Genomic DNA, 25107 nt, shown 5'->3' with positions numbered 1-25107 from the left:
GGTGGAAGGAGCAAAGCCACAGAGCCACTCCAAGGAATTGCCAGACTCTGGGATGAGCTGAAGGTTTGGATCTACTCTGAAACCATAGAAAGCTTTAGCAGCAAGTTTCAAACAGGAAAGTGGGAAGGAAAACAGGACTGGGGTAATTACAGTGAGGATCCAATCTCAGAAGCTCCCAAGATGAGGTGCCATTACAGGGTAGTTACCCCACAGCACTGGAGGGTTATGAAATATTCTCCTGAAATGACACTATAAATGAGTGAAGTACATGCAACACCACCAGAATTTTCCTAAGGAGAGCCAATGGTGAGGATTAAAGAGCTGGGAATAGCAGGTCAGCCTAAGTGTAAGTGCTCAGAAGCCTACCAGAAGAAATAACATTCTGGTACTGATATTCAAAGTTACACTGTAATTTCAGAACTAATTTTCTAGGTTCATTTCAATCAGAATAAACCAATGACTTCCATGAAAACAGAAAAATACAGCTTAGCATTATTACCAAGGGAAAATCCACTGAATTTCAATTTACAAACCAGCAGCAGAAAAATGTGGCTGCAGAAACATAGAACCACAGGCCCAAACCCCCAAACTTCCACTTACTTTCCTGGATCTGGCATTTGTGTGCAGAGCAGACGCAGCGACTGGAAGCTCTTCCGGATGGAATGGATGTTTGCCATCCCCATGAACACCACTTCACAGTTTGGGTAATATTCTGCAGGGAGAGAGCAAGACAGAGGGAAGAAACTAACAACTACCTTTCTAAAAGAAGTGTTTTTTCATAAAAACAAACCCCTGTTGCTGTGGACAGATGAAATAATCTGTTTACGAAGATTCCGTAAGTCCTTGGAGCTCGCTGGGCATTGCAGACATGACTCCACAGCCCAGCAAAACAGGAAGCATTGGGCAAAGTTCTGTTGTATTTATTTGCAGTGCTTCACTTCAGGTTATGAAAAGCAGAGTGCAATCCTATGGGAATAGGGATATTCCTGTGCTCCAGGTTCCAGGATGTTTGTAAAAAGACTGAGAAGGATCAACAGATGCAAAGCATAAATAGTATTTAACCAAAAATTTATGGATGCAAGTATAGATTCCTTATCTTATTCCCTTTTCTAAGCACTCAAAAATGCTGAAAGGTTACTTCATTCACTGCTTTCTTCTGAGGGGAATTGTATGAGGAAGCATCACATGTGTAAGACATACTGGGAGCTCAGGAAAACAGAAGATACATGGAATTACTTTGGATGTGCTCAAGCAACACTGGAGGCCTGGACAGACAGTGCCAGTGCTCAGCGGGCACCTAAAGAGAGCCAGAAAGTACCAGTTCAGTAGTTTTTCCTACATGTAGTTTTCCCTCTGCTGTGATGCTTCTGTCTGCACAAGAATGATGACACAGTAACTAAAATGACCATTTCTAGAGGGGAAAAACAATCAGGATTCAGAATCTGGGATACTGAGTGCACAAGAAAATTCAGGAGTCTCTGATGTTTTGTATGATTTGATTTCCCAACTCTCTATCGGCCCAACAAATGCTGGGCCAAATACAGTGAGGGACTGTGTAACTGCAGGAGCAGCCACAGACAGTATCAGACAATTTCAGCATTTTTTTTTTTACTGAATTATATCTACAATAAAGCACAGTATAAATGTGCTATTTTTTTACAGAAAATGAAGCAGACCTGGCAATACCTGCAGAAAACTTAGCAGCAAAAAGCAATACAGGTTTTATTGAAGGTGACAAGCTGTTTGAAAACCTTCTCCACAGAAATAAAGAACAAATATACAGGAAGAAAACCAAACTTCCTGTACACTCTGCTTTTCTGGTTTGAGGTTTTACTCCGTGATGTAGAATTATTTAGCAGTTTTGAGGTGCTAAATGGAAACTTCATCTTTTCTTACTGGTGGCTGCAAATCAAAATGCAGCTATTGCAGCAAAGACCAAAACAAAAATAAATGGCCAAAAGAGCTTTCGTTATCTTATCTCCAGATTTTCTGTCTGGGATTTTTTTCCAGCCTCTCCACCCATGGAATTTTAACAGGCTGCATTCATACCCAACAGCAACCATAAATAATATCATGTTTATAAAACCACCAATTCATGAGTGCCAAAGAACACAGAAAGTGGTGTTGCAACTGTATTACACATGCAAGGTGAGGCAGGATTGCAGTTGCTATGATATAAATACTGAAAAATGTCAGCTTTAGGAAAACTGCTGAGAAGTTGTACTTTGCACAACCATTCTAGAATATTTTTCTCCTCTGCAGTCAGTGGGTTTTACAAGTTCAGGGTTTTTAGACATGAGCACACTGGACACCTTTGTCTCTCTCTAGTTAATACATCTGACTCAGCAAGGGAAAGCTCTTCAGCAGATTCCACAGGGTTCAGCATTTACTAAGCACTGTTGCCGGCCGGGTTAACGACCTGAGAACAGACTAATTAACAGCTAAACCTGCCCTTTGAAAGGCTGGGTGGGAGCTGCTGCAATCCAGAACGTTCAGCCAGATGAGCAGTGTACATGCAGTACTGAAGGGTGTCAGGGTAATTACATCTGAGCAAATCCCTTTGACTGATTTAGTGGAAAACTGAGGAGGAATTCTGCTCACCTGGGCACTCACAGCCACCCCCTTTGGCTCTGTTGGCCACGGCTGCTGCGTAAGATCGCGCGTCCAGGATCAAAAGCTTCTGAGGCTGGATTGCCAAACTCTCTGCTCCTGAGGCATTGGAGATGGAGGAGTCTGGGGAGGAGGAAATGGGTGAGGAACTCAAAGAATCCTTCTGACATTGGTTACAACACGATTCCCTCGGTCCCACAATGCACATGCATTGGACAATGAGGACTAAATACAACAGATTCGATCTGCTACAGCACAGGAGATTAAACTTTTACATAAAGCTCTGCCCTCTACCGAAAAGCAACACACAGCCTTACCAAATTCCACATCAGAGAGGTCCCCTCCATTGGAGAAATCTCTGGAACAATTCCCATTCATTAACTTGTTACTGTTGGACCTGGAGTCTGAGGCACAGGCTTTGGCTACGGACTGGACCAGGTGCTCATCGTCGGCGTTCCTCCAGCCCCACCAGCTCACCTCGGGCTGGCCGCAGCGGGAGATCACTGCCCCATTGCTCTGGTGCCTGGAAAAACAGGGAATACACTGTTAACAAGCAGAATAAAGAGCACAGAGGGCACAAAAAATTCAGTGGTGTGCTCCAGTAGCTTCATTCCCACCAGGGACCATCGCTCAGCAGTTATCCCCAACCTGGGATTCAGTGGCAGCTTCCTTTCGGAATGATGGCTGTGACCACAGCCACTGACAGGGAAAGTCAAAGCAAGGTCAGGAAGAGAAAACAAAGCATCTTCTTGCTCAATATTGTGGCCTGGTGGCCAGTGAAAGCTGGGGAGTGTTTTGGAACAGCAGGTGTGGCATGAGAGAGGAATGCAACACTTTCTAGATGAGGAAAATTGAGGAACACCCTAAGCTGGATTTGGCTCTTGTCTCATGGGAGGTGAGATTAAAAAAAAATCCCATTTTTTTAAAATGTCTGAAGAGTTAGTAGCTATTTCCTTAAATCTGACCTGGCTTCTTGTATTACACATAAAGAACAGATCTGGAATAATTAAAACTTATTGAACCATTGCAAACATGCTCTGAAAAAGATATGAAGACTGTCACCTACAATCTATTGTAAAAAAGAGGACTGAAATGTATTCTCACAGTAATTCCACTCACTGCCTTTGTGCTGCCACATCCCACTGCCGCCACCAGCTCTGTGACTCCCCAGTCACTGAAGTGTTTGCAGCTGGCAGAAACAACCTTCTCCCTGACCTTCCCCAGCAGCTCCCTGAATTCAGGGAGCTCAGCCCGGGGGAAGGAGGCCCAGCTGTGGGTACAGAGAGCTGCAGGTGGAGCAGCCAGAGCAGCACAGACACAGCTTCTGGGGCACCTCAATATATTTAATCCCTGCCTCATACCCCAGCAGTCATCTACACACTGCTCTTCTCTATTTATGCCAAAGAATAATGGAATGGTTTGGCTTGTGAGCAGTTTTAAAGCTCATCCAGTGCCACCCCCTACCATGGGCAGGGACACCTTCCACTATCCCAAGCTGCTCCAAACCCTGTTCACCCTGGCCTGGAACACTTCCAGGGATCCAGGGGCAGCCACAGCTTCTCTGGGCACCCTGTGCCAGGGCCTCCCCACCCTCCCAGGGAACAATTCCGTCCCAATAACCTATCCAACCCTGCCCTCTGGCAGTGGGAAGCCATTCCCCCTTGTCCCAAGTCCCTCTCCAGCTCTCCTGGAGCCTCTTTAGGCACTGGAAGGGCTCTGAGCTCTCCCTGGATCCTCCTTCTCTCCAGGAGAATCCTCTCCTGGATTCCTTCTCCTTTCCCAGCCTGGCTCCAGAGCAGAGGGGCTCCAGCCCTTGGAGCATCTCTGTGGCCTCCTCTGGACTCTCTCCAGCAGCTCCAGGTCCTTCCTGTGCTGTTGGCCCCAGGGCTGGAGGCAGCTCTGCAGGTGGGGTCTCACCTGAGCAGGGCAGAGAGGCAGAATGCCCCCCTCCCCTGCAGCCCATGCTGGAGGATCAGCCCAGCACACAGGTGGGAATAGCAGCTTTTCAAGCAGAGGTGCCTCTGAGCAATGCTGCTCTCACCCAGGAGTCTCACCTGAACCCTGGATTTCCAAAGCACACACATGCCAGTTACAATTCCTATATGTTATGATGCAGGAAAACAAGCTGCCCACCTCAGCTCCAGGGCAACCAGGAGTTGTTCAACTCCCTCTAATCAGGGAACCCAGAGTGCTGAGGGTCACCTTAATCTTTAAGCAAATCTCAACAGTCTCAGCCCTGAACAGGAAGCCAGCCCACCCAAAGCAGCAAACGTTGACTTTTTCGCTCTGAGCACTCTGATGGATGTTTCTGGAGGTGTGACAGGCTGGTTTGTGCTGTGCTGTCAGAGCTGTCACCCGCGGGTGCTGCGCGGCACCTCCTCCGCAGTGTCCCCACGGGCACCGCGTGGGCGCCGCCACCTCCTGCTCCTCATCCAACAGCAACACAGGGACATGGCTCCATGGTGCAGAGCCTTCAAGTGATCAAACAGGCTGGGATATGGGGTTTGAAGTATTTTTCATAGCTCTTTTATAATTGTTTCATATAAAATCCCTTCAGTGAGAGGGAGCACTGACACGCCGCGTTAAGTGAGGCGAAGGAAAAGCAATGCGAAGCCACGGCTCTTACACCGGGTGCCAGCCAACTGCAGGCACAGGGAAATGGATTTCTGCTGGAATTAATAGCCTTCCACAAACAGCTCTACCCATAGCAAATTAGTTCAGGAAAAAATACGTGCCAATCACTGAAAGGCCACCTAGTTCCCCGCTACGCTTGCACAAATAAAAGAAAATAAAACATCATTATACGTGTAAGAAATCTATTTTGAACAGAGCAGCTCATTTATTTTTCCATATGTTCTCCCAGATTTCATTACTACCTGCTGCAGAATAATTTTCATAGGTTCACAGAGTTATATTTTCATCTGCAGGTTCTTGCCTCGCATTATACGACAAATAATGAAGAATCATTAGGCCAGGAGATGAGCTCTTTGGTGGCTGTGCAGCCCCACCAATGTCCTGCACAAATCTGCCACGTTCAGAGGGACCAGAAACCAGCACACAGTTCTATTTAGGAGCATGCTGGAGGGCTGAGGAATCCCACTCATTCCAACTGGACTGGCCACTGGGTTCAAGAACAGCCAGTGCGATGCTGAGGTCATTGGGGATAGAGCTGGGATAAGAGGGCATCACTCAGAGCTCAGGAACAAAACTAAAAGGTTCAAAAAACTTAAGCAAAACCTCCATGTTAAATTCCCTACAGACAAAGAAGCCTGCAGCCCCTGCAGAAGCCAAGAGTAAATCAGCATTAGGTAACTTAAAGCCCTTTACAAGCTGTTGTACAGTTGCAGGATGCACAAACACCTCTGCACAGCCCTGATCCTCCCTGTGTTCACACCACCTTGGAGTACAACAATAAATCCCCCAAGTCCTTGTAGTAACCACAGAGCAGGGAGGACTGAGGAAGGGTGAATGCATTTCTGTACTGCATTTCTGAACCACCAGCGCCTGTAACAGGAAAGCCACTGCTGCATTTCAGGGATGTAACTCAGCAGCAGGAACAGGGCTGTTTTCCTGTGCCTGTGTTGGTGCTCACCCTCAGCAGTGCAAGGCTAAAGGACACTTCCACAGAGAGAACTTCCAGGGAGGCTCTCAGAATGCTGTTTCCATAAGGTAGGAAGCCCTCTCTGTTGTTTTCCAAAAAAATCCCAAGAGCCTTCTCTGCTACATTGGTTTTCTGGGGCCAGATTTATCTACATAAATTATTGTTCTCAGAGAGGTTGAGACCGTGGCTGCCCCATCCCTGAAGTGTTCCAGGCCAAGCTGGATGGGACTGGGAGCAACCTGGGATAGTGGAAGCTGTCCCTGCCCATGGCAGGGGATGGAATGCATGAGCTTTAAGAACCCTTCCAACCCAATCTGTGTTTCTGTGACTCTACAGAATATGTGAACAGGTTTAAAAAATTGGAAATATACAGAAAAACTGCAGGGTCTGGGTGTGAGATTTCTCTAGAAATCTGATCACTGAACAGAAGCAACACTCCTGACAGTCCAATCTCCACAGAGCATTCCTGGAGCTTGTCTCTGAATTCAGCCTTGACTGCTTTACAGGGAAAATGAATTTCCTGTTGCCAGTGTCTGCCTCTGGTCTCTGTCCCAGTGCTCAGTATCTGAGACAAGTGATTGGACTAATTAAAAAAAAACCCCTGATTGCTTCTTTTTCCCCTAAAGCAAAAAAAGATTTAGTAATGTGATCAATAATTAAACTAAAATCATTAAGTCCCAAAATAATTTCAATGGATAAAAAATGTTGAATAAATTCTTGTCCCTTACTCCACCAAAGTAAGAAATAAAGCAGTTTTTATGTATATATACACTATAACACTGTATATGGAATTACAATAATAGAATAATGGAATGATTTGAGTGGGAAAGGACCTTAAATCTCATCCTGTTCCATCCCCTGCCATAGGCAGGGACGCCTTCCCCTAGACCAGGATGCTCCAAGCCCTGTCCAACCCAGAAATCATCCTCCCCTCACTGCTGTGAGCTCTATTAGAGCCCAGAGTGATGAACTGAATGTCTTGAAAAATTTATTATTAAATGTCAAGATAAGGAAAAAAAAGAAATCAAAAAAGAGAAACACTTTTCTCTCGCTGATTTGAAGCTCAGCAATGAAACCCCACGTGTGATTTACCACCCAGAGCCTCAGCAGAATTGCAGAAAATTGAACATGGGGACAGAACAATTTCAGTCTCTGTGGTCTTTTGACTTTTCAATTGCTCCTCCATAAATCCCTGGAACGCAAGGTGTTCCCAGGAATGAGAACAAAGTGCTTTCCTTCTGTGCAATAATGACAGGAGGGGGAATGCTGCCCTGGGGAAGTGTGTTTGCAGGTGAGGTGTCCCCTAATTATGTGACAACTGCAGAAAAGGCCCAAAAGCTGAACCCAAACCCACACATAAATCACACATTTCTCCTTTTTACATATATAAAAAATATATATACACACATTTAGTACTGTAATAATAAAATACCAGGTTTTTAAAAGTCAGCATATGCTGGAAACCATTTTTCTCCCCTCCCAGAGCTCAGCAGAGGAGGGAAAAACTCTTTCACCATTCCAGAAAAGACTACGCTAAACCCCTTTGTAATTTGGGAGGAAAAGGAGGAAGACAGGAGGATTTAAAGATAATGGTTTACTGCCATGAGCCAATTTGTTCTGCTTTCACAGAACAAGAACCCTTAAGCTCAGTAAATAGTGTTTTGTGGCCTACAGCTCTCCTGCCCTTGGCTCCTCCGACCCAGGCTCCAAAGATTTGCCAACTTTCCTGCTATCCATGTTCACTAGGAATGGGTGGCGAGGCTTAGGGAATATCAGTTTTCATTATCTTTTTAATCCCTTTGTCATCTGATGCTTTAAAGAGATTTTAAAGATTTATGAGAGGATAACCACCCCAGGGAAGGGGCTATAGTATTAAATGACAGGTTTATAGGATCATGGAATGGTTTGGGTGAACAGACTTTAAAGCTCATCTCATTCCATCCCCTGCCATGGGCAGGGACACCTTCTACTATTCCAGGCTGCTCCAAGCCCTGTCCAGCCTGGCCTTGGACACTTCCAGGGATCCAGGGGCAGCCATAAAATATTCACAGAATCCAGAATATTTGAAAAAACAAATGCTGAAATGTAATTCTTACTAAAAAAGCTGCCAAACCCCAGTCTCTCAGACAAGCAGTTTTATTACGAAGAATTGCTGGACTAATCTAAGGAAGGGACTGCATAATTAAAACTATCTAAAATATGGAAATAGAGCTAAACTGTACATTAATTTTTAATTTGAGTTTTAGATCTCCTTCAAGTAATTCTGGTATTTGTCCTTGTTTATACTGCAGTCTGAGAATCAGCCAGATGAGTCAGGGAAAAGCCGAAAGAGTACCCAGCCAGGGAGGCCATTTATCAGTTCTTCACTGATGTCTTCATCTTGCATTTTTTCATTTTCATATTAAGAAAATTTAAAAATCAATCTTAACTGGGGTGACTGCCCTGGGAATGATTTGCAGGAGATGCAAGTGCTGAGTGCTCCTCCAGCATGTGTTTGGAATTCTAAATGCAGCCCATTATTCCCACTCGGAGCGCACGTGTAGCAAGTCTGCCTTACCCAGAGCAGCCTGAGCACCTCCCAAAATTTCCAGTTAGGACTTATTCCAGCTCTTCTTTGCCAGAACTGCCCATTTGCAGCCTGGAGAAGGCAGTTCCAGCCGTTCCTCACCTGTACACCACGGCCGGGATGCGCTTCCAGGAGCGGAAGCTGGCCACGCTCTCCAGCTCCTTATCCGTGATCCAGGCGGGAACGATGATCTCCTGGGGGTAACTGCCACACAGCCTGGGGGGAAAGTGGGCAAAGTCAGGGATACAGAGCAGCCCCAGACTTCCCAGAGAGCACAAAGCAGCAGTGCAGGAACCCTTTTTGCTAATTCCTGCATCCCTGTAGGTTAAGAAATTCCCCTTTCTCCAGCATTAAATGGGGAGGGATGCCTCTTTCTCCTTCCCTCGACTTGCAGAGGCCAAGGCAGAGATTCCTCCTGCAGGGACACCAACCACCAGCTGCAAGTCATTATTCTGCACAGGCAGAGCACTGAAACTGTTCCATCACAAAGTGTTCCAGCTGGGTTTGCTCTGAGCTGGATCAGGGAGCTGCCAGAACACCCTGTCCCCCCAGCTGAGGATCACAGAGCACCTTCCTCTGCTCCACAGTCTAAAGAGCACTTTTGTCTGCACTTTCAGTACCTCAAAAAGTGTTTTCTCTTATTTATTAATCCACAAATTTAACTCTTCCATACCTGTTCGGGTCTTTATTTAATATATGTCTTTCCAGAAAGTTAGAGCATAAGACACAATTTTAAAAATGTTTGGAGTTTGAATGTTGTAAAACAAGTCCAAACTCTACTCTTTGCTCACTTAAGATGTCCCTTAGAATGCTTATTCCCTAAGAAGCCACTTCAAAATCTGGTATTTGCAAGCCTAAAAAACTGTAGCAGCTATTAAAACATTAAATAATTAAAAGCCCATTTTTTCTATAAACCACCAAAAAAGAAAGTCATAATTCTGATTGTCCCTTCTTGGGAACTGCACAAGTTGAAAAAGTTTCAGTAATTGAGTGTTTTGAGATGCAATTTGGCTGTGGAGGAGCAGCCCCACCACTTACTTGTACTTTTCATTGATGTTGGAAATCCTCCAGGCATTGTTCATATCAAACCCCATCCGTTCCACTTCGTTCTTAAACCTGGAAGTTACATGTTCTCCTGGGGATCAAGAGCAGAGGAGAAAAATGAATGGGAAATAAGGAATTAAGATTCCTACTTTGCAAAATCATTAGAGAAAACCACCACATCCCTCAGTCCAAACCCACCAGCTGCATTTCACTGCCTCATTTTGACATTTGCACTGATGCCTCTCCCTGGCCAACTCTCCAGAAATCCAAAGTCCAGCAAGGAGTTTTTCTCTGAAATTACCAACTTCCAGAAAGTTGTATAAAAGAACAATGCTGCAGACCAGAACCAAGGACATCAGCAAAGGAACTGAGATCCATGAGCAATCCAAGTGGGATGGTTGGAAGTTCAGAAGAATTTTGTATCAATGAGAAGAATGTGAAGCCCTGGTGAAAGGGTAAGACCTGGAATGTGCTCTGGAACGTGGGCAATCCATTGAATATGCATTTCCAGCCCCAGGTTTCCTGTCTGGCTGGAGGCAAGTCCTGTCATTTATCCTGCATCTCAGTTTTCCATCGTAAATTGGACATTATTCCTCTGTGAGTCATGTGGAGATAGGAAGGTAAAATGCATAAATGATTGTTTGACACAAAGATCAGTCACAAATGCCTCGCAAATTCCTGGATTAATACATTAAAGGAAGTGGAATGAGCCCCATTTATTTCCTAGACACTTTGTTTTAAAGTCTCAAAATACAATTGAAAAATATACAATGGCAATAAAGAATAAGAAGACAGAAAGTCTGGAGAATGAGACAAAATTTCCAGGCTTCCAGGGCTAAGAAAAGTGCTAAATTTAATGAGCATGTGAGCAGCACTAGATAAGTGATTCTGAAAGTCCATCCATTGCTTGTCTCTTTAAATTACTGTATCATTAAATCCTGAGGCAGAGCAGCACCCAAGGGGGGAAAAAATCTGCTGAAAAATTAATGCTTTAAGTATTACATCTTTCTATTAAATATTTTAGAAAACCCTTAAAGTCTTTCAATCCCCCAGATATCTGTAGATACACATTTAAGTCCAAGATGTAAATGCACATGTCTGAAATGATTTTTAATGCCACGTTACAGAAGAATTAGAGATAAATATAAATAGGTAAATTAAGAATATAGACAGCAACCTAATTACAGGACTTAATTAACTACAGTATTATACAGATCCTTTGTCAAGAGCAGAGCTGAAACTGCACAACACATTCCAGCCAGACAACAACTTCTGTCAGGTTTATCCTTAGCAGTGACTTTTTAATTTAAAAATCCCACAAATACTTTTGCTGGAGCACCACGAGCATGGGCTTCACCATCAGCTGCTCCTTAAAATTTGGGATACATCCTTAAGGATTTTTTTTGGATAGCAAATGAGAATACTGGAAATATCCCCAGTCAAAGCTGCATAGCCCTGGTGGGTTTTAAGAGAAACACATAAAACTACATGAAAATGAAATATTCTCTTTGATTTTTCCCTCCTAATTTTTAGCTGCTGTGAAGCCACAGGTTTTCATCTTGGAAACAAAACCCCAGCTTTAGCATTTTGTCCATTCCTCCTGAACTGCTGGTATTTTAAGAGGCACTTTGAGCCAACATTGACAATGTTTAGAAGCATCCCAATCCACTCTCAAAATCCAAGGAAACGAAAGCTAAGTATTTTGTGGGTTTGTGCTTCCTAGTAAAGGTGACCCTGTGAGCCACAGCCCGGATCTCTACTGCAGATCCTGCTTGTCTTTCTGTCCCAGACTATACATTGTGTTGACATTTGAATGGATTTTGAAGTACTTTTGTCTGTATCTACCAAATAATGGGTTCTTTGGAAAAGAGAAATGACAATGTCGTGGGATTGATTTCTTCATTCACACGGATTTATTTCAGCTATAATTCAAATGTTTGAAGGAGAACATCCACCCTCAGCAACAGGCAGCTACAGGGGTATAAAGCTGTGTTAAAAAAAATTATTTAATAAACAAAGCTGCAAGAAAAAATTCAATGGGTAAAAGTTAATAAAAAGGTATGTGTTGCTTCTTATCCTGGGAAGTGTTCAAGGCCAGGCTGGACTTAGAGTAACCTGCTCTGGTGGAAGGTGTCTGCCCATGGCAGAGGGTGGAATGGGATGGGCTTTAAGGTCCCTTCCAATCCAAACCATTCCATGATTCCATGATTATCCTAACCTAGCATCAGCCTGAAGTCCCTCTGTTTCAGTGAGGAAGAGGAGACTCAGCAAGCCTTCCACAGGTCTGCCAGCTCCCATTTCCCTAATTTAGTCAGGAGGGAAAAGCCCTGGGTGTGAAACTCTGCTCTGAGGAGATTTTTTGTATCTGATACTAGCTAACCAAGTGTGGGAACAGGAGCAGAGCAGGAACAGGGCCAAGGAGCTGCTCCTCCCACCTGTGTGATCCCTGCTCTTCCCCAGGCACCACAGCCATGAGTGCCTGTGCCCAGCTCCAGAGCAACCTCAGCGACAAGGACAGAATCCAAGGAACATCCCTCAGCCTGCTAACTGGGACACTTCCCTGAGGCAGGGAATTGTGACTGACAGGAGATTGCAGAGGGCCTGGAAATCAGATTTCTTACACTCGAACAAGTGCTACAACCTCCAGCATGCCAAGTCAGAGCTTTTATTTAATCATGGGCTTCTAAAGCTCTCCAGCAAGGATGGTATTCCACTAAAATAGGTCACTGTCTGTGGCTGTGAATGAACCTGTGGAGCAGCTCAGGGCCTCCCTTCTCCTCCCCAACATCCATCTTGGAGACCACAGCTCCAGACAGCTACAAAAAATGTGGCAATCAACACAAAACGGTTTAGATTGAAAGCTGCTGTCATGGTGAACAGAGTGCTGTTGGTTTTACACCTGACTGAGTGAATCAAATCCACCCCAATCATTCCCTGGGGATATCCAGGTGCTGCTTTGGTGATTCCAAGGGTGTTCCCACATACCTGGCCGACACAAGTCCCCGTGCTGCTCCTTCTCACTGGCATAAACCTCCATGCACCAGGCGTGGTAGGCGAAGGAGAACAGGTCCTCTATCTTGGACGGGGGGCGGATGGCATTGTTCAGCCTCTTCAGCCAGTCCTGGCACTGCTCAAAGGTGGAAAACTGACACCTGTCCCAGAGAAAACAATTCCTGAGTGATCTTCTGTAAGAGATGCCACTGTAGGAGATGACACGCTGAGCACAAAAAACTCTGTGAGAGCACAAAGTGAGAATGGACAACTTATCGACAACTTAGTTCTGCTTCCATGTCCATTCTAATGGGAAGTAAAAATGAAACCTGTGGACATGAGTAAAAAGAAAAAACCACACTTAGGAAGTCAGGATTGACTGAGCAGCAATGTGCTGTGACTGTGAATAACCAGGGTGTGCCCTGCCAGGAATGAGGGGGACATTTCTCCATGTGTTACCTATGAAACCAAGGAAAGATCCCTGAAGTCAAAGACAGGAATGAGTTACAGCCCCTTCTGACTGCTGGAGTCAGGGGGAAACTCACAAAACTGTCACACACATTATAATCTACATATTATAACTACAACCAGAGTCCTGTAAACAAGAACAGGCTGGGAGAGCTGGGGATGTTCACCTGCAGAAAGTTCCAGGGAAACCTTAACGTCCCTTCCAGTGCCTAAAGGGGCTTCAAGAGAACTGGAGAGGGACTTGGGACAAGGGATGGAGGGACAGGACAAGGCAGAATGGCTTCTCATGGACAGAAGGCAGGGATAGATGGATAGATGGAATATTGGGAAGGAAAACAGGGTGCCCAGAGAAGCTGTGGCTGCCCCTGGATCCCTGGCAGTGTCCAAGGCTGGGTTGGACACTGGGGCTTGGAGCAGCCTGGGATAGAGGAAGGTGTCCCTGCCCATGGCACTGGGTGGGATGAGATGAGTTTTAAGGTCCATTCCAAACCCCTCTCCTTCTGGCTTTGTTGGGAAGCACAAGCTGAGCTGTGCCCAATAATACAGACTAACAGCCAGCGAGAATATTCCCTGCAAGGAAAAACGAATCTCCAAAGCAGTGCATTAAAATTACATTAGCTTTTCTTTTCAAAGAGGATTCCTGGACTCTTTAGAGTAAAAGGGGGAAATAAATCAGTGATTTATTTTGCTGTGATGTTTTTCTTCAAGATTTTATGGTGATTAAATATTGCCCAAGTATTTACATTCAGCTCAGTCCGACCATGCTCCTGGTTAATGATAGCATCTGCATTCCCTCAGGACAGATTTATCACCCCTACCTGCAAATAGCTCAGAGCCACAAACTGGAAGGAAAAAGCCATGTCCAACATCTCCAAAGAGTTGTGAGGAACTGCAGCCTGAGGTGCTTATTTATTTCCCATCACTGACTGTAAAGCAAGCCCAGACTACTCACAGGGACTGGATAATTCTCTGTTAAATATCCACACTCAGACAAGATACATCTCACCCTAAATTCTTTGTAAATTCTTTTGAAGTTAGCAGTGCAATAGCAAGTAATATCTTCACTTGAATTCTGTTACTCAAAATACAACTTTTGCTCATGAAAAAGAACAAGAATATATTCTAAATCTTCTGTCTCAGCCCCAGGCTTCACCATCTCCCAACCAACTGTCACCAAGTCCTTAGTCTTGGAGATGCAGTTTTAAGACGAAATTGATAAGGAAGGCAAAAATACAAATAATTTGTATTCGTTCTACAATTGAAGGGAAATAAATTAATGTAGGGAGGAAGGGTGACTTTCTTAAATGTCAAGAGCTACAAGTGAAGAGGAAGTTAAACACTGAGTTCAAATTAAACTAAATATTACTTCTAAAGTAAAATCAGTCCTGGTGAAAAAAACCAGCCTTTCAGGAAACAGCTGACCTGTTAAACATTCTAAGTGCTCAGAGATGGCTGGGGCTCCTTTCATTACACAAAAGGTACTGCCAGCAAACATTTAATCAAAAAGAAATGTTCCTTTCTTCTTAATTAAAGTTCATAGATCAAAATTAATTTCTGCAGCAGGAAAGTTAAAAAAAACCAACCCAACCAGGTGTAGCTCAGGCTGGGTAGCTCAGAGAGTCCTGGCTCAGGTCTGGAGTCTGTGGAAGGACAGCCAGGAGTAACTGCTCCATGATGCCATCTGATCTGCTGGATTTACCATCTTCCCTCACTTCCTCTTCCCTTATTCCCTCATTCTCTTCTGCAATAGGTTACCATGCCTCAAGGATAGAGAGGTACCCCCATGGTGTTGAAAATGCAGGGTGGATGAAGCCTCCAAACCCCAATCTCAATTAAACATATTTCCACTATATGTGTCAGTGGCTTTATCTGCTTATCTGTATCTATTGATTTGTATCTATTGATGTATCCATAATATAACTGATTGTAAAGCAGGGAAAATACAGTGAGAATAAAATTAATTTCAAAATAAAACCAAGATCAGCCACATGGGCTCAGACCAAGGTTTGAGGTTTGCTGTCCTGTATCACAACAATCAGACACACAGGCCATCTTATATAAAAATCAGAGAGAAGAAAAATCTTTTGAGGAAAATCAAGTAAGGAACCTCATTTCCTTGAACCATTCCAGCTGCCCATGGCATGTGGAAAGCAAATTCCACCCTCCTTTAACACTGAGCCTTTCCTACCTTATAACCTTGCAGTCCTTGCAGGTCAAATGAAGCTGGAATATATCCCGGCACTCCACGCTCTCGATGAGCTGCAATGGAACCTGCAATTAAACACAGCAGATTATTTGATTTCAACAGCAGTAACAGCAATTTCTCTACATATCTCACAAGGATTTATTGTAGGCTACATGGAGTCTGAAGAGAGGAAAAGAAATCCAAGTGGAATTACTTCAGCAGCCTTGAAGTTTGGTACCAGGTATTCATATTCCAGCTCCAGTCCTGTGAAGTCCAAAAGCCTTAAGAGATCCTATGGGAATAGATGAGGAGGCTGCAGCAAAAGCACAGAAACCCAAGCTACTCTCTCATGGAAGCAGCTCTCTCTCTAATAGATCCAAATTTAGGAATCTTCATGTATTTTTAGCTATTGGTGTTCAAAAACAACTGCTAAGCAAGATCCCCTTAACAGACTGCTGCAGTCTAGATGCTTTTCTGTGGCAATATCCCATATTTTCTCCTCAGGGAAAAACCCTTTGGCCTGTTTAGATCAACACTTGTGATGGAAGCAGCCAAATTTAGAGTGATAATGCTGAATCTTTCCCATTTAAAGTGCAGTTATATGCACTTATGTTTCCTGGCATGTTTAACAAGGAGCAGGTTGATCAGGCAACACATCAGAACACGTGCAAACACTTTAAAGATGAGAAAAACCACAAGATGAAAATACTAGTTTTCAGTATTATTTTTGGAACTTTACCTGAAACGGGCAAATGTACATTATTGTCTTAAATGAACAGAAGTCATAAATAACTGTCTAAATTTAGCTAATATCTGCAAGAAACATGAAGCACAAATCTGTTTGAATTATTTAGTAGATTATATGGACATTACACAAGGCAATAAAACCTCTGCCATCCTTTAGTAACATTCCAATACTCTGATTTTTGCCATCACAGGACTAAGTTCCAGCAGTTAAAGGTCTGGCTTGAGGCTCACAAAGGCCCTGCCAGGGCCTTTCCATATGTTTGGGCATTCCTTGAAGGTCACCTCCAATCAAGGATCCAGGATAAAGAATCAAGACAGCATCTTCTCAGGTACCACAAAGCTTAAAATTGCCTGATTTTGGTGGAATGAAAAAAAAGGAAATAAACTAAAACCAGCTTTTCCTAAAAAGGAAAAGAAATGTCTCAAAGATAAAAGCCAGGAGACAACTCATTCCAAGCAGGGAGATGCCGGGAGCAAGCTCATGGCAAATGCTGTGCCCAGGAGAGGGATGAGAACTCTGCTGTCCCTGGGGAAGGCAGGCACAGCTCAGGGCAGCACCTCAGTCAGCCCAGGGGGTTCTCAAATCACTGCCCAGAGCTCACAACCCCCTGATTCAACAAGCAGGGATTTTTTAATGCTCAGCCTTTCTCTTGCCCTGTCAAACCACAACCAAGAGAGCCACCAGCCCTCCCCTGCTGTGGCCAGTGAGGCTGGGACAGGGCACTTACTGTGCTCCTTCTGTTGTAACTGGACATTAAAGGACAGAAAATCCATGGACAAGACTTGGCAAGAGGGTGTCTGACTCCACAGCCCAGTAGTTGGGATTTTCAGATTTGGATGTCAAATAAAGCTGGAACTTGAATTTCTGTCCATGTTTTCAGCACTGTCACTGGTTGAGATCTGTGACAGGATTAGTGACATGAAGGGGGCATGAAATAAGGAATCCCTCCTAGGAGAGAGCCCTTCCTCACCCTCCTTAAGCTCAGCCTGACTGTGGGTGACTAGCAAAGCCGCAGAGGACTGAAAAGCAGCACAGACCACACCAGGTGCTCTGTTCCACAGTTGATCCTTGTATTTCACCTGCTCATTCCTTCCAAACCTTCTCCTGCTTGATTCCAGTCTGCCAGGCAGGGAAATTAAGAGTTTTGTCTGGTCAATGACAGGAATGGAGCTCAGACTGGAGAATCTTCCAGCCTGTCTTCATGACTGGACAGCCCCACATACACCTCCTAATTCTCAGGAGGGATTTCTTCATGGAAAGGGTGGTCAGGCATTGGAAGGTGCTGCCCAGGGAGGTTTGGAGTCCCCATCCCTGGAGGTGTCCAAGGAAGGACTGGATGTGGCACTCAGTGCTCTGGGCTGGTGACAAGATGGGCATCAGGCAAAGCTTGGCCTCGATAGACTTGGAGAGCTTTTCCAACTTAAATGATTCTCAAATAATTTATTTAAATCTACCACTGAATTAAATGGCACCAACATGGAAAGTAAGGCATCTTTCCCCAGCTGAGTTAAGACTCCAGACATGCTTTTTTAGTCCAGTGCTGCTTTGCCTGGTAGTATCTTTTTCTTCCCCAATACCTCTTTAATTTCCATGTCCATCTTCATTTAAGCAGTACTCCACCTTTCCTCTCCTCCTGGCATTCTGCTTGTGACTCCTCTTCCTCCTGTCTGCACTCTAGTGACAAACTAATTATTCTCCTTCCGCATTATTCCGAATTTTCTTTATTCAAAGTCACTCTTTGTTCCCCGCCCTTTCCCTGTGCCCTCTGCTCCCCAGTCATCCATTCTCCTCCAACAGCCCACCAGTGATTCCCTCACAATCTGCAGCTTTTTCTTCAGGACAACCTTCCCATTAATCTTTTTAATTTTCCTTCCCAGTCATAAAAATCTGTCCTCTGGTCCTCTTGTGTTTTCAATCTCCTTCCTGGCCATTATTCTTCCCCAGTAAAGCTCTGTGGAATTATCTCCCATCATTCCCTCCCTCCCTGATAACCTTCCCTTCCCACTGCACATCCTTCAGATGATGCCAGTCCGACACCCAGAGCCTGTTCCTGGAAGAGCCATCAATTCTATCTGCAGGCACTTCCCTCTAATAATGGCATGGAAACCAGGCAGGGAGAAGCAATCATTTTTGCTTTTAGAAGAATAAACATGTATTGTTATCTGAGGCAAATTACATCCCATTATAGGGAGTACAGGAGCATCCTGCTCTTGCTGTATCTCCTGGCTGTCTCTTATTTAAAATTATCTCATTTTAAATAAGAGCAACATTCTACAACTCCAACTTCTTATTTTTGAGGGTTTTTTTAAAATTATTTTGATGACTGGAGCTGTCTGTTATCTAAGAGCAGTACACGATATATTTAGAGAATTACATCTCTGTAGTTAGAAAAAGCACAAGTTACATTTTCAGTGCTGAAACAACCACCCCATGGCCCAATCCATGCCCACAATTCCCAGTGGGATGCAACGATCACAGCTAGGCTCTGCCACAGACCCTCCCCTGTGCCCCATTTGGCCCAAACCTCTCCAGGACCTCCCATGGCACCCAGGGCCTGTGAGCTGTAATTCAGATTTCCTCCTTGTTTTCCCAGCTCACAACTGGAATAATGTCAGGGTTATGGCACAGGCTGGGGACTTTCAAAAGCACAAGGCCAAGGCTGGGTGCTGGATGTGCTGGAATGTGGGATGAGGTAGCACATGGAGGCACTGAAGGTGCAAGGACAGCTCTGAAGGGCTCCAGGGGGGAGGGAATGGAATCCCCCACAGGTTCACAGAACCCACAAGGAGTGTCTGAAGCAAATTTTGCTTTTAATTACAGCTGATGACACTTTGGGTTTGTCTCGAAGGCCATGGCTGAGCCCCCTCTGCTCTCACAGTGTGAACAATTTAGGCAGCAGCTCCTGAGGACAAGACAAGGATTATGCCACTCTCCCAGAGGGATGAACCACAACAGCTACAAACACAAGGAATATCCCAATCCAACCACTTTTCCACGCAACAGGAAAGCTCACACTAAAACTCACCTCCTCACCAAGACTGAAAGTCTCCCCCATCATGACTTTTTTTTGGTACTGTGTCCAAAATCCACCATTGGAAAGAGATTACAAGCAATCCATGCTTTCACGAACTCCACTAAAATGTTAATTCTCCCATCAATGCAATTAGCTTACAGGGAGGAAAGTGATTAGACAGGAACACTCAGCAGCTGCAAAGTTTGACATTTTCTTAAGGAATCAATAGAGATGGGCCTGGGAACCAAAGCTCCCCTGTGTACCTAGAGATCCCTGTTGAGTCTGCACTTTTATCCCGTGGATAAATGTAAGTCAACACTCCTGAATGTCATAATCCCCACAATTTATGCATGGTCTGTGGGACCTTTTGTTTTTGCATTTGAAACACCATGTTCCTATTAGCACTGAGATCTAGGAAATTATCCATGGGAAAGATCTCCCCACGCAGCCCTTTTCTGCACTGTTGCAACGGGAACTTTAACAACTTTGCGTGGATTTCTTTCCCAGCCCAGGTGATCTGGAGCTCTGTGCTGCTCACTGAGGTGCCACAGCACCATTTTCACAGCCAAGGAACTGTAAATAAAAAAAGAAGGACAAGCCAAAGACCAGGAATTAAGGATTTCATACAGTTATTTGTTGAGCAGCTGTGGTGATATAAAAACAGCAGGAAAGAATCAAGATGAACTCAATCAAAAATTACTCAGTGAAGATTTAAGTTAGAAAATCACCATCTGATCAAGAATTTTGGTCAACAATAACCAAAAGGATTACTACTGCCAAAATTAACAATTTAAATATGGTTCCTAATTATTGCAAGAATGTTTTATCCTTACAGATATTCCAAGCCCTCCCTGCCCTGATTTCCACAGAGCTCATAGTAAGTTATTAGTGATAGTCATATATGGATACAAAGAATGATTTATATTCTGCTCTACCTCATACACTGATTGATTGTTTCTGGTTAATGATGCTGATGATAATGAGATATCACACAGAATGAGAGAGCAGAACACTGGATATGAAAGTCAGGGAAGCAAAATCAACATGGGAATATTGATAAACTTCTGTGGACTCTTCCCTGAACACAAACAAGGAATGTAATTTGAGAACACATCAATTCTTGCTATGCTCCAAAATACTGGATTGAAAATTCCTATAAAGTAATATCTCTAATTATCCTAAGGATGGGAAGTGCAGTACATGCACTAATGGCTTTTCTAATAAAGCAACTCCATCATTCCCTGGCATTTCTCAGGACAGATTCTTGATTTCCACACTGGAAGTATCCACAACTGGTGAGACTGATCTGTGTGAGCATTACAGCTCTGCCCAGGACTGTCCAACACCCATTTAACTGTGTCTGCCACCAGAGGAGGTGGAGATGGGACAATTTTAAGGAATGGACACTTGGAATAAAGCTCCTGAAAGAAATGCATTGAAGGTGAGGTCCCATTCCTGACTTGTCACATCAATGACTGTACTCAAACCACCCAAAATCTGGCACAGAACTGCAGCAGCTGGACCCACTTCCACCTTCTGAAGCTCCAAGCAAGGCACAAATCAAGTTTAGGTGCTCCAAAAGCCCCTTGGAAGACTGATTGTTTCTCCACTGAGCACATCCAGAGCTTGGGGAAAACACATGGCTGACAAAGCCAGTAAAGTGACCATCAGGTTGAGTGATGGGACATTTCCTTATGGCATCTGTTTTTCAGAGGTGCTGAGCTACCTTTTGGTGCCTAAATATGTATTTATTGTCCCTGAGAAACGGGATTTGAACATCATAAAGAGAGTTCTCATTACCACTACCCTTAAAGGAGGGGTCACCAGGCTCTCACTCTAAATCCTGTTATTTCTATTGACATCAGAATAGCTGCACAGCACTTACATTCACAACAGATTCCTTGAATTTGATGTGGAGCCTGTAGTTAGAAAGGGCAATGATGGCATCCTCTGCTCGTCCCACGTACTCTGTGCTCTCCCCGTGGAGTTCAATGAATGGCACCTGCAGAAAGGCAACAAAAATCTCATTTCAGAGATGATTTCCCAAAAATCTGCCCCTCCTGCAGCACATAAAATCAAAGCCTGCTAAGAATTCAGTCCCATTATTGCTGCTAAGAAGGAACATCAGGTAAGGTTGGCTCAGAGGTTAATTGCAGCCTTTTTCTTAAATGATCCCTTATTTTATGTTACTTTTCCTGAGTGGTAAGTGCTTGGTCAGGGAAAGCAATGAATTTTTATGAAAAATATCCTCACATTTTGGCAAGGAGGCTGACAAAGCCCTTGATTTATGCTCTCACTCCTTACTTAATGGAGAGTGGCATTTCCATAATGTTATTAAATTCATCCTAAAGTAGGCAAAACATCCAGGATGAATAATGTTCCCTGCTTTTTTCCCACTATTCACCCAGCAAGCTCAGGTAACCAGCCTAGACTGGATTGCTAAATGCTACAAAACTGAGCTCAGTTGGACAAATCAAGCCCTTTATCCCCTGTTTCTCACAGAAAATAAGAAAATGCACAACAAACTACTGCTTTATAAAGCCAGAAACCTGCAGTTCATTACACCACCCATGGAAATCATCACTGGTTAATTAAAGACATGACTTAAGCTCAGTTTAGCTGAGCTGGGTGAAAGTGTAAATGTTCAACTTGAAAGTGATCTGGTTTTATACCAACCTAGCTTAAGTCAATTAAAATTATTTTATATTACAACGAAACAAACTCCTCAGTTGATGTATGAGTATCTACATGGAAAGCCAGGCTGGGAGAGCTGGAGGTGTTCGCCTAGAGAGGAGAAGGCTTCAGGGAGACCTTAGAGCTCCTGCCAGTGCCTAAAGGGGATCCAGGAGAGCTGGAGAGGGACTTGGGACAAGGGATGGAGAGACAGGACACAGGGAATGGATTCCCACTGCCAGAGGGCAGGGATGGATGGGATATTGGGAAGGAATTGTTCCCTGGGAGGGTGGGGAGGCCCTGGCACAGGGTGCCCAGAGAAGCTGTGGCTGCCCCTGGATCCCTGGAAGTGTCCAAGGCCAGGATGGACATTGGGGCTTGGAGCAGCCTGGGATAGTGGAAGATGTCCCTGCCAATGGCAGGGTGTGGGACTGGGTGAGTTTTAAGGTCCCATCCAACCCAAACTATACCAGGATTCTGTGGTAAATGATTTGATCTAAACTAATTTCAAAACAAGCTTTGGAAAATGAAGAAATTGAAAATATCTATTTTTGTGTAACGGAGGACTTCTGGGTTCAGAGTAACCAAATGCAAAGGCAGTGTTTAATTAGCTCAGTGCTCCTTTTTCAAAACAACAGAGTTCTAAACTGTGGAATAAAATGTGACTCTTGAAATTAGTACACAGGGAGCAGGCATATTTTTCAGACACTTGAAGGAATTTCTTATAACAAAATGCTCAAGTTCTCTGTCCTACCAACAGTACAGGAGTATTTAAGAAGCAAATGACTTTCTGTGTTAACTGTGAATTAAAATTCTACAGGAGAGGCCAGAGAATCCATAACCAATTGGAGGTATTGTGATTTGAACTGGCAATGAACAGTGGGGTGATTACCTGAAGGTTCTCATCCTCTCGGATCAGCTGCTTCCTGGGAAAAATCTGATTAGCCTGGATGCATTCAAGGCTGTGCTGAGTCTCTTCATCCTGAGGAACAAAGTGTGACAGTCACCGGCAGCACTGGCACCCACTGCCACCTTCCCCAGCCATCCACAGCCAAGGAAAAGCTCCCACAGGAAGAAGTGTCCAGAGAATTTCAGGATCAGCAACTTTAACTGAAGTTACTGAACTCTCAAAGACAATAAATCTGGTATTACAAACAGGTCTCCTTCCTGCAGCCTGATTAATAAAGTCATTAAAAACCTGTAAGATTTATAGCAGCATTAGGGGAAAAAGCATTAGCACTATGCTTAAAACTCAACAACCCCACATGTAAACATCAATTCCCTCATGTTTTTCCCATTTAAAACTCTTCTGCTCTGTCACAGACCCTACAAAGCCCCTTTGCTTACCATGACAGGCCCTGGGCAGGAGGAGGACTCCTCGTCTTTACTCACAATACTTTGAGCTCTTCACTTATTAAAATCTAGAAAACCAGAAAAGTATAATGATGAAATAAAATTCATTTTCTTCTGGCAAATAAATACAAATTAACTTTTAAAGACTGTGAATGTAGCTGTTGAAAAACTGAGAGCAAACAGTAATTATGAAAAGATGAAATCCATAGAAGCTCCCTCTCCTGAGAGCCAAAATTGTTTCAAAATGTGTCTGGTTCCTTCTGTTCATCCTGAAAAATCACCTTTGGATGTGCTGCTGGGAGAACACCTGTCTGAAGGCAGCAATTAGACCAGTGTTTATATAATTTAAATTAAAACATGTTCATCTTTCTGGATTCCCCTGGAATTTTCTCCCAAGTTGCTTGCAGATGGTGAATCACAAATCCGTGGGTTACAAATCCAAAGGGATCGTTGGGATCGTTTAGGCTGATCTGGTATGAAACACATATTGGAGCAAGTTTGTTTCAGCTATGGCATATGAACTGGAATTCTTACCAGGATAAAAATCCTCATTTTGCACTTCTGACTCATTTTGGATATCCATGGATACATCCAAATATCCATTTTCCTGCACTGACCTTTCCAGGAGCTCCAGATCACTACATTGGGGACGTGCTCTCTCCACTACCCAACAACCCCCAGCCTTTGATCATCTGCAAATTTTCTGGGAATATTAACACAGTCTTGAGGTTTCTGCAATTCACCCTGTTAGGAACTTAACGACTGAAGTGAATACAGGAGTTACAATTTGGTTTTGAGATTGATTTTACACTCAGCTTTTTAAATCGAGGTAGGTTCTTCCCTTTTCTATTCAATCAGCATTCATTCAGGTATTTTATGGGGTTTGCATTCATTATGTGGCACATAAAAGATACAAATGAAAATACACCACACAAGCCCAGTCAGTTTTCAGTTCACCAATCCAAAGCTCATATCTGACTTTACTTATAAATATATTTCGAATTATCAGTATTGAGGCTGACAGAGAAAACCACTTCAATCCATCAGCTCACAACTCAGCAGCACTGCAGGAAGCCCTAAACACATCCCGTGCTTTGTATGGAATATTGACAGAGAGAAAAGGAGCAGCAGATGCACATCAGGATATGCATGCATGTGTGTTTATATATATTTATACAAAAAGAGGAAATTATGAGCAGAATCAAGCTCAAACTCCCATGAATTCACTAAAAATTAATGCAAGAAGTAGATATAAAATCCTGGGAGATCTGGAGAGGGACTTGGGACAAGGGATGGAGGGACAGGACACAGGGAATGGCTTCCCACTGTCAGAGGGCAGGGAGAGATGGGATTTTGGGATGGAATTGTTCCCTGTGAGGATGGGCAGGCCCTGGCACAGGGTGCCCAGAGAAGCTGTGGCTGCCCCTGGATCCCTGGAAGTGTCCAAGGCCAGGCTGGACAGGGCTTGGAGAAGCCTGAGACAGTGGAAGCTGTCCCTGCCCATGGCAGGGGTGGCACTGGATGGGCTTTAAGGTCCCTTTCCAACCCAAACTATTCCAGGATTCTCTGATATAAAAAATACCTCGTTATTTCAGAGACCTTCTTCAGCTTTACACACAATTATCAAAGAAACACCAACTTAATTTTTAAAAAATGGGCTTTATTGCAAATTTGAAGTGTGCTTAATATCTCTGATGAAAAGTTTTAATTTTATGGGCACTGTGCTGGAAAAAATTTTTCCTTTATACTTCAGTTTGATTGGATATATGCAATTTACAAGTTTATTATATAACCGCCTACATATTAATAAAACCGGTACTAGCTTAGAAAATTGGGTCTTTTTAAATATCTTACA

At 43.9% G+C, this 25107-nt stretch overlaps 1 protein-coding gene across 8 annotated transcripts in view; it reads right to left on the bottom strand.

Annotated features, from left to right (window-relative positions):
• The window catches only part of MTMR3 (myotubularin related protein 3), a 74881-nt gene that overhangs the window by 15788 nt on the left and 33986 nt on the right, over positions 1-25107 (bottom strand). For all 8 annotated transcript variants that reach the window (XM_085076224.1, XM_085076227.1, XM_085076223.1 and 5 more), the window contains 10 exons: positions 23247-23320; positions 22792-22881; positions 21112-21228; positions 15469-15551; positions 12807-12973; positions 9816-9912; positions 8880-8993; positions 2928-3133; positions 2602-2733; positions 601-712 (listed from right to left, as the gene is read on the bottom strand). In XM_085076224.1, the coding sequence (XP_084932350.1) occupies positions 601-712; positions 2602-2733; positions 2928-3133; positions 8880-8993; positions 9816-9912; positions 12807-12973; positions 15469-15551; positions 21112-21228; positions 22792-22881; positions 23247-23249 (1121 nt within the window). In that variant the 5' untranslated portion in view covers positions 23250-23320. The remainder of the gene's footprint in view (positions 1-600; positions 713-2601; positions 2734-2927; positions 3134-8879; positions 8994-9815; positions 9913-12806; positions 12974-15468; positions 15552-21111; positions 21229-22791; positions 22882-23246; positions 23321-25107) is intronic.

Source organism: Lichenostomus cassidix, chromosome 15, assembly GCF_008360975.1.
Source record: "Lichenostomus cassidix isolate B80296 chromosome 15, HeHo_3.0, whole genome shotgun sequence".
In the NCBI taxonomy this organism is placed as follows: Eukaryota; Metazoa; Chordata; class Aves; order Passeriformes; family Meliphagidae; genus Lichenostomus; species Lichenostomus cassidix.
The sequence above is the reverse complement of the archived record's forward strand: the minus strand, read 5'-3'. Positions and strand labels throughout refer to the sequence as shown.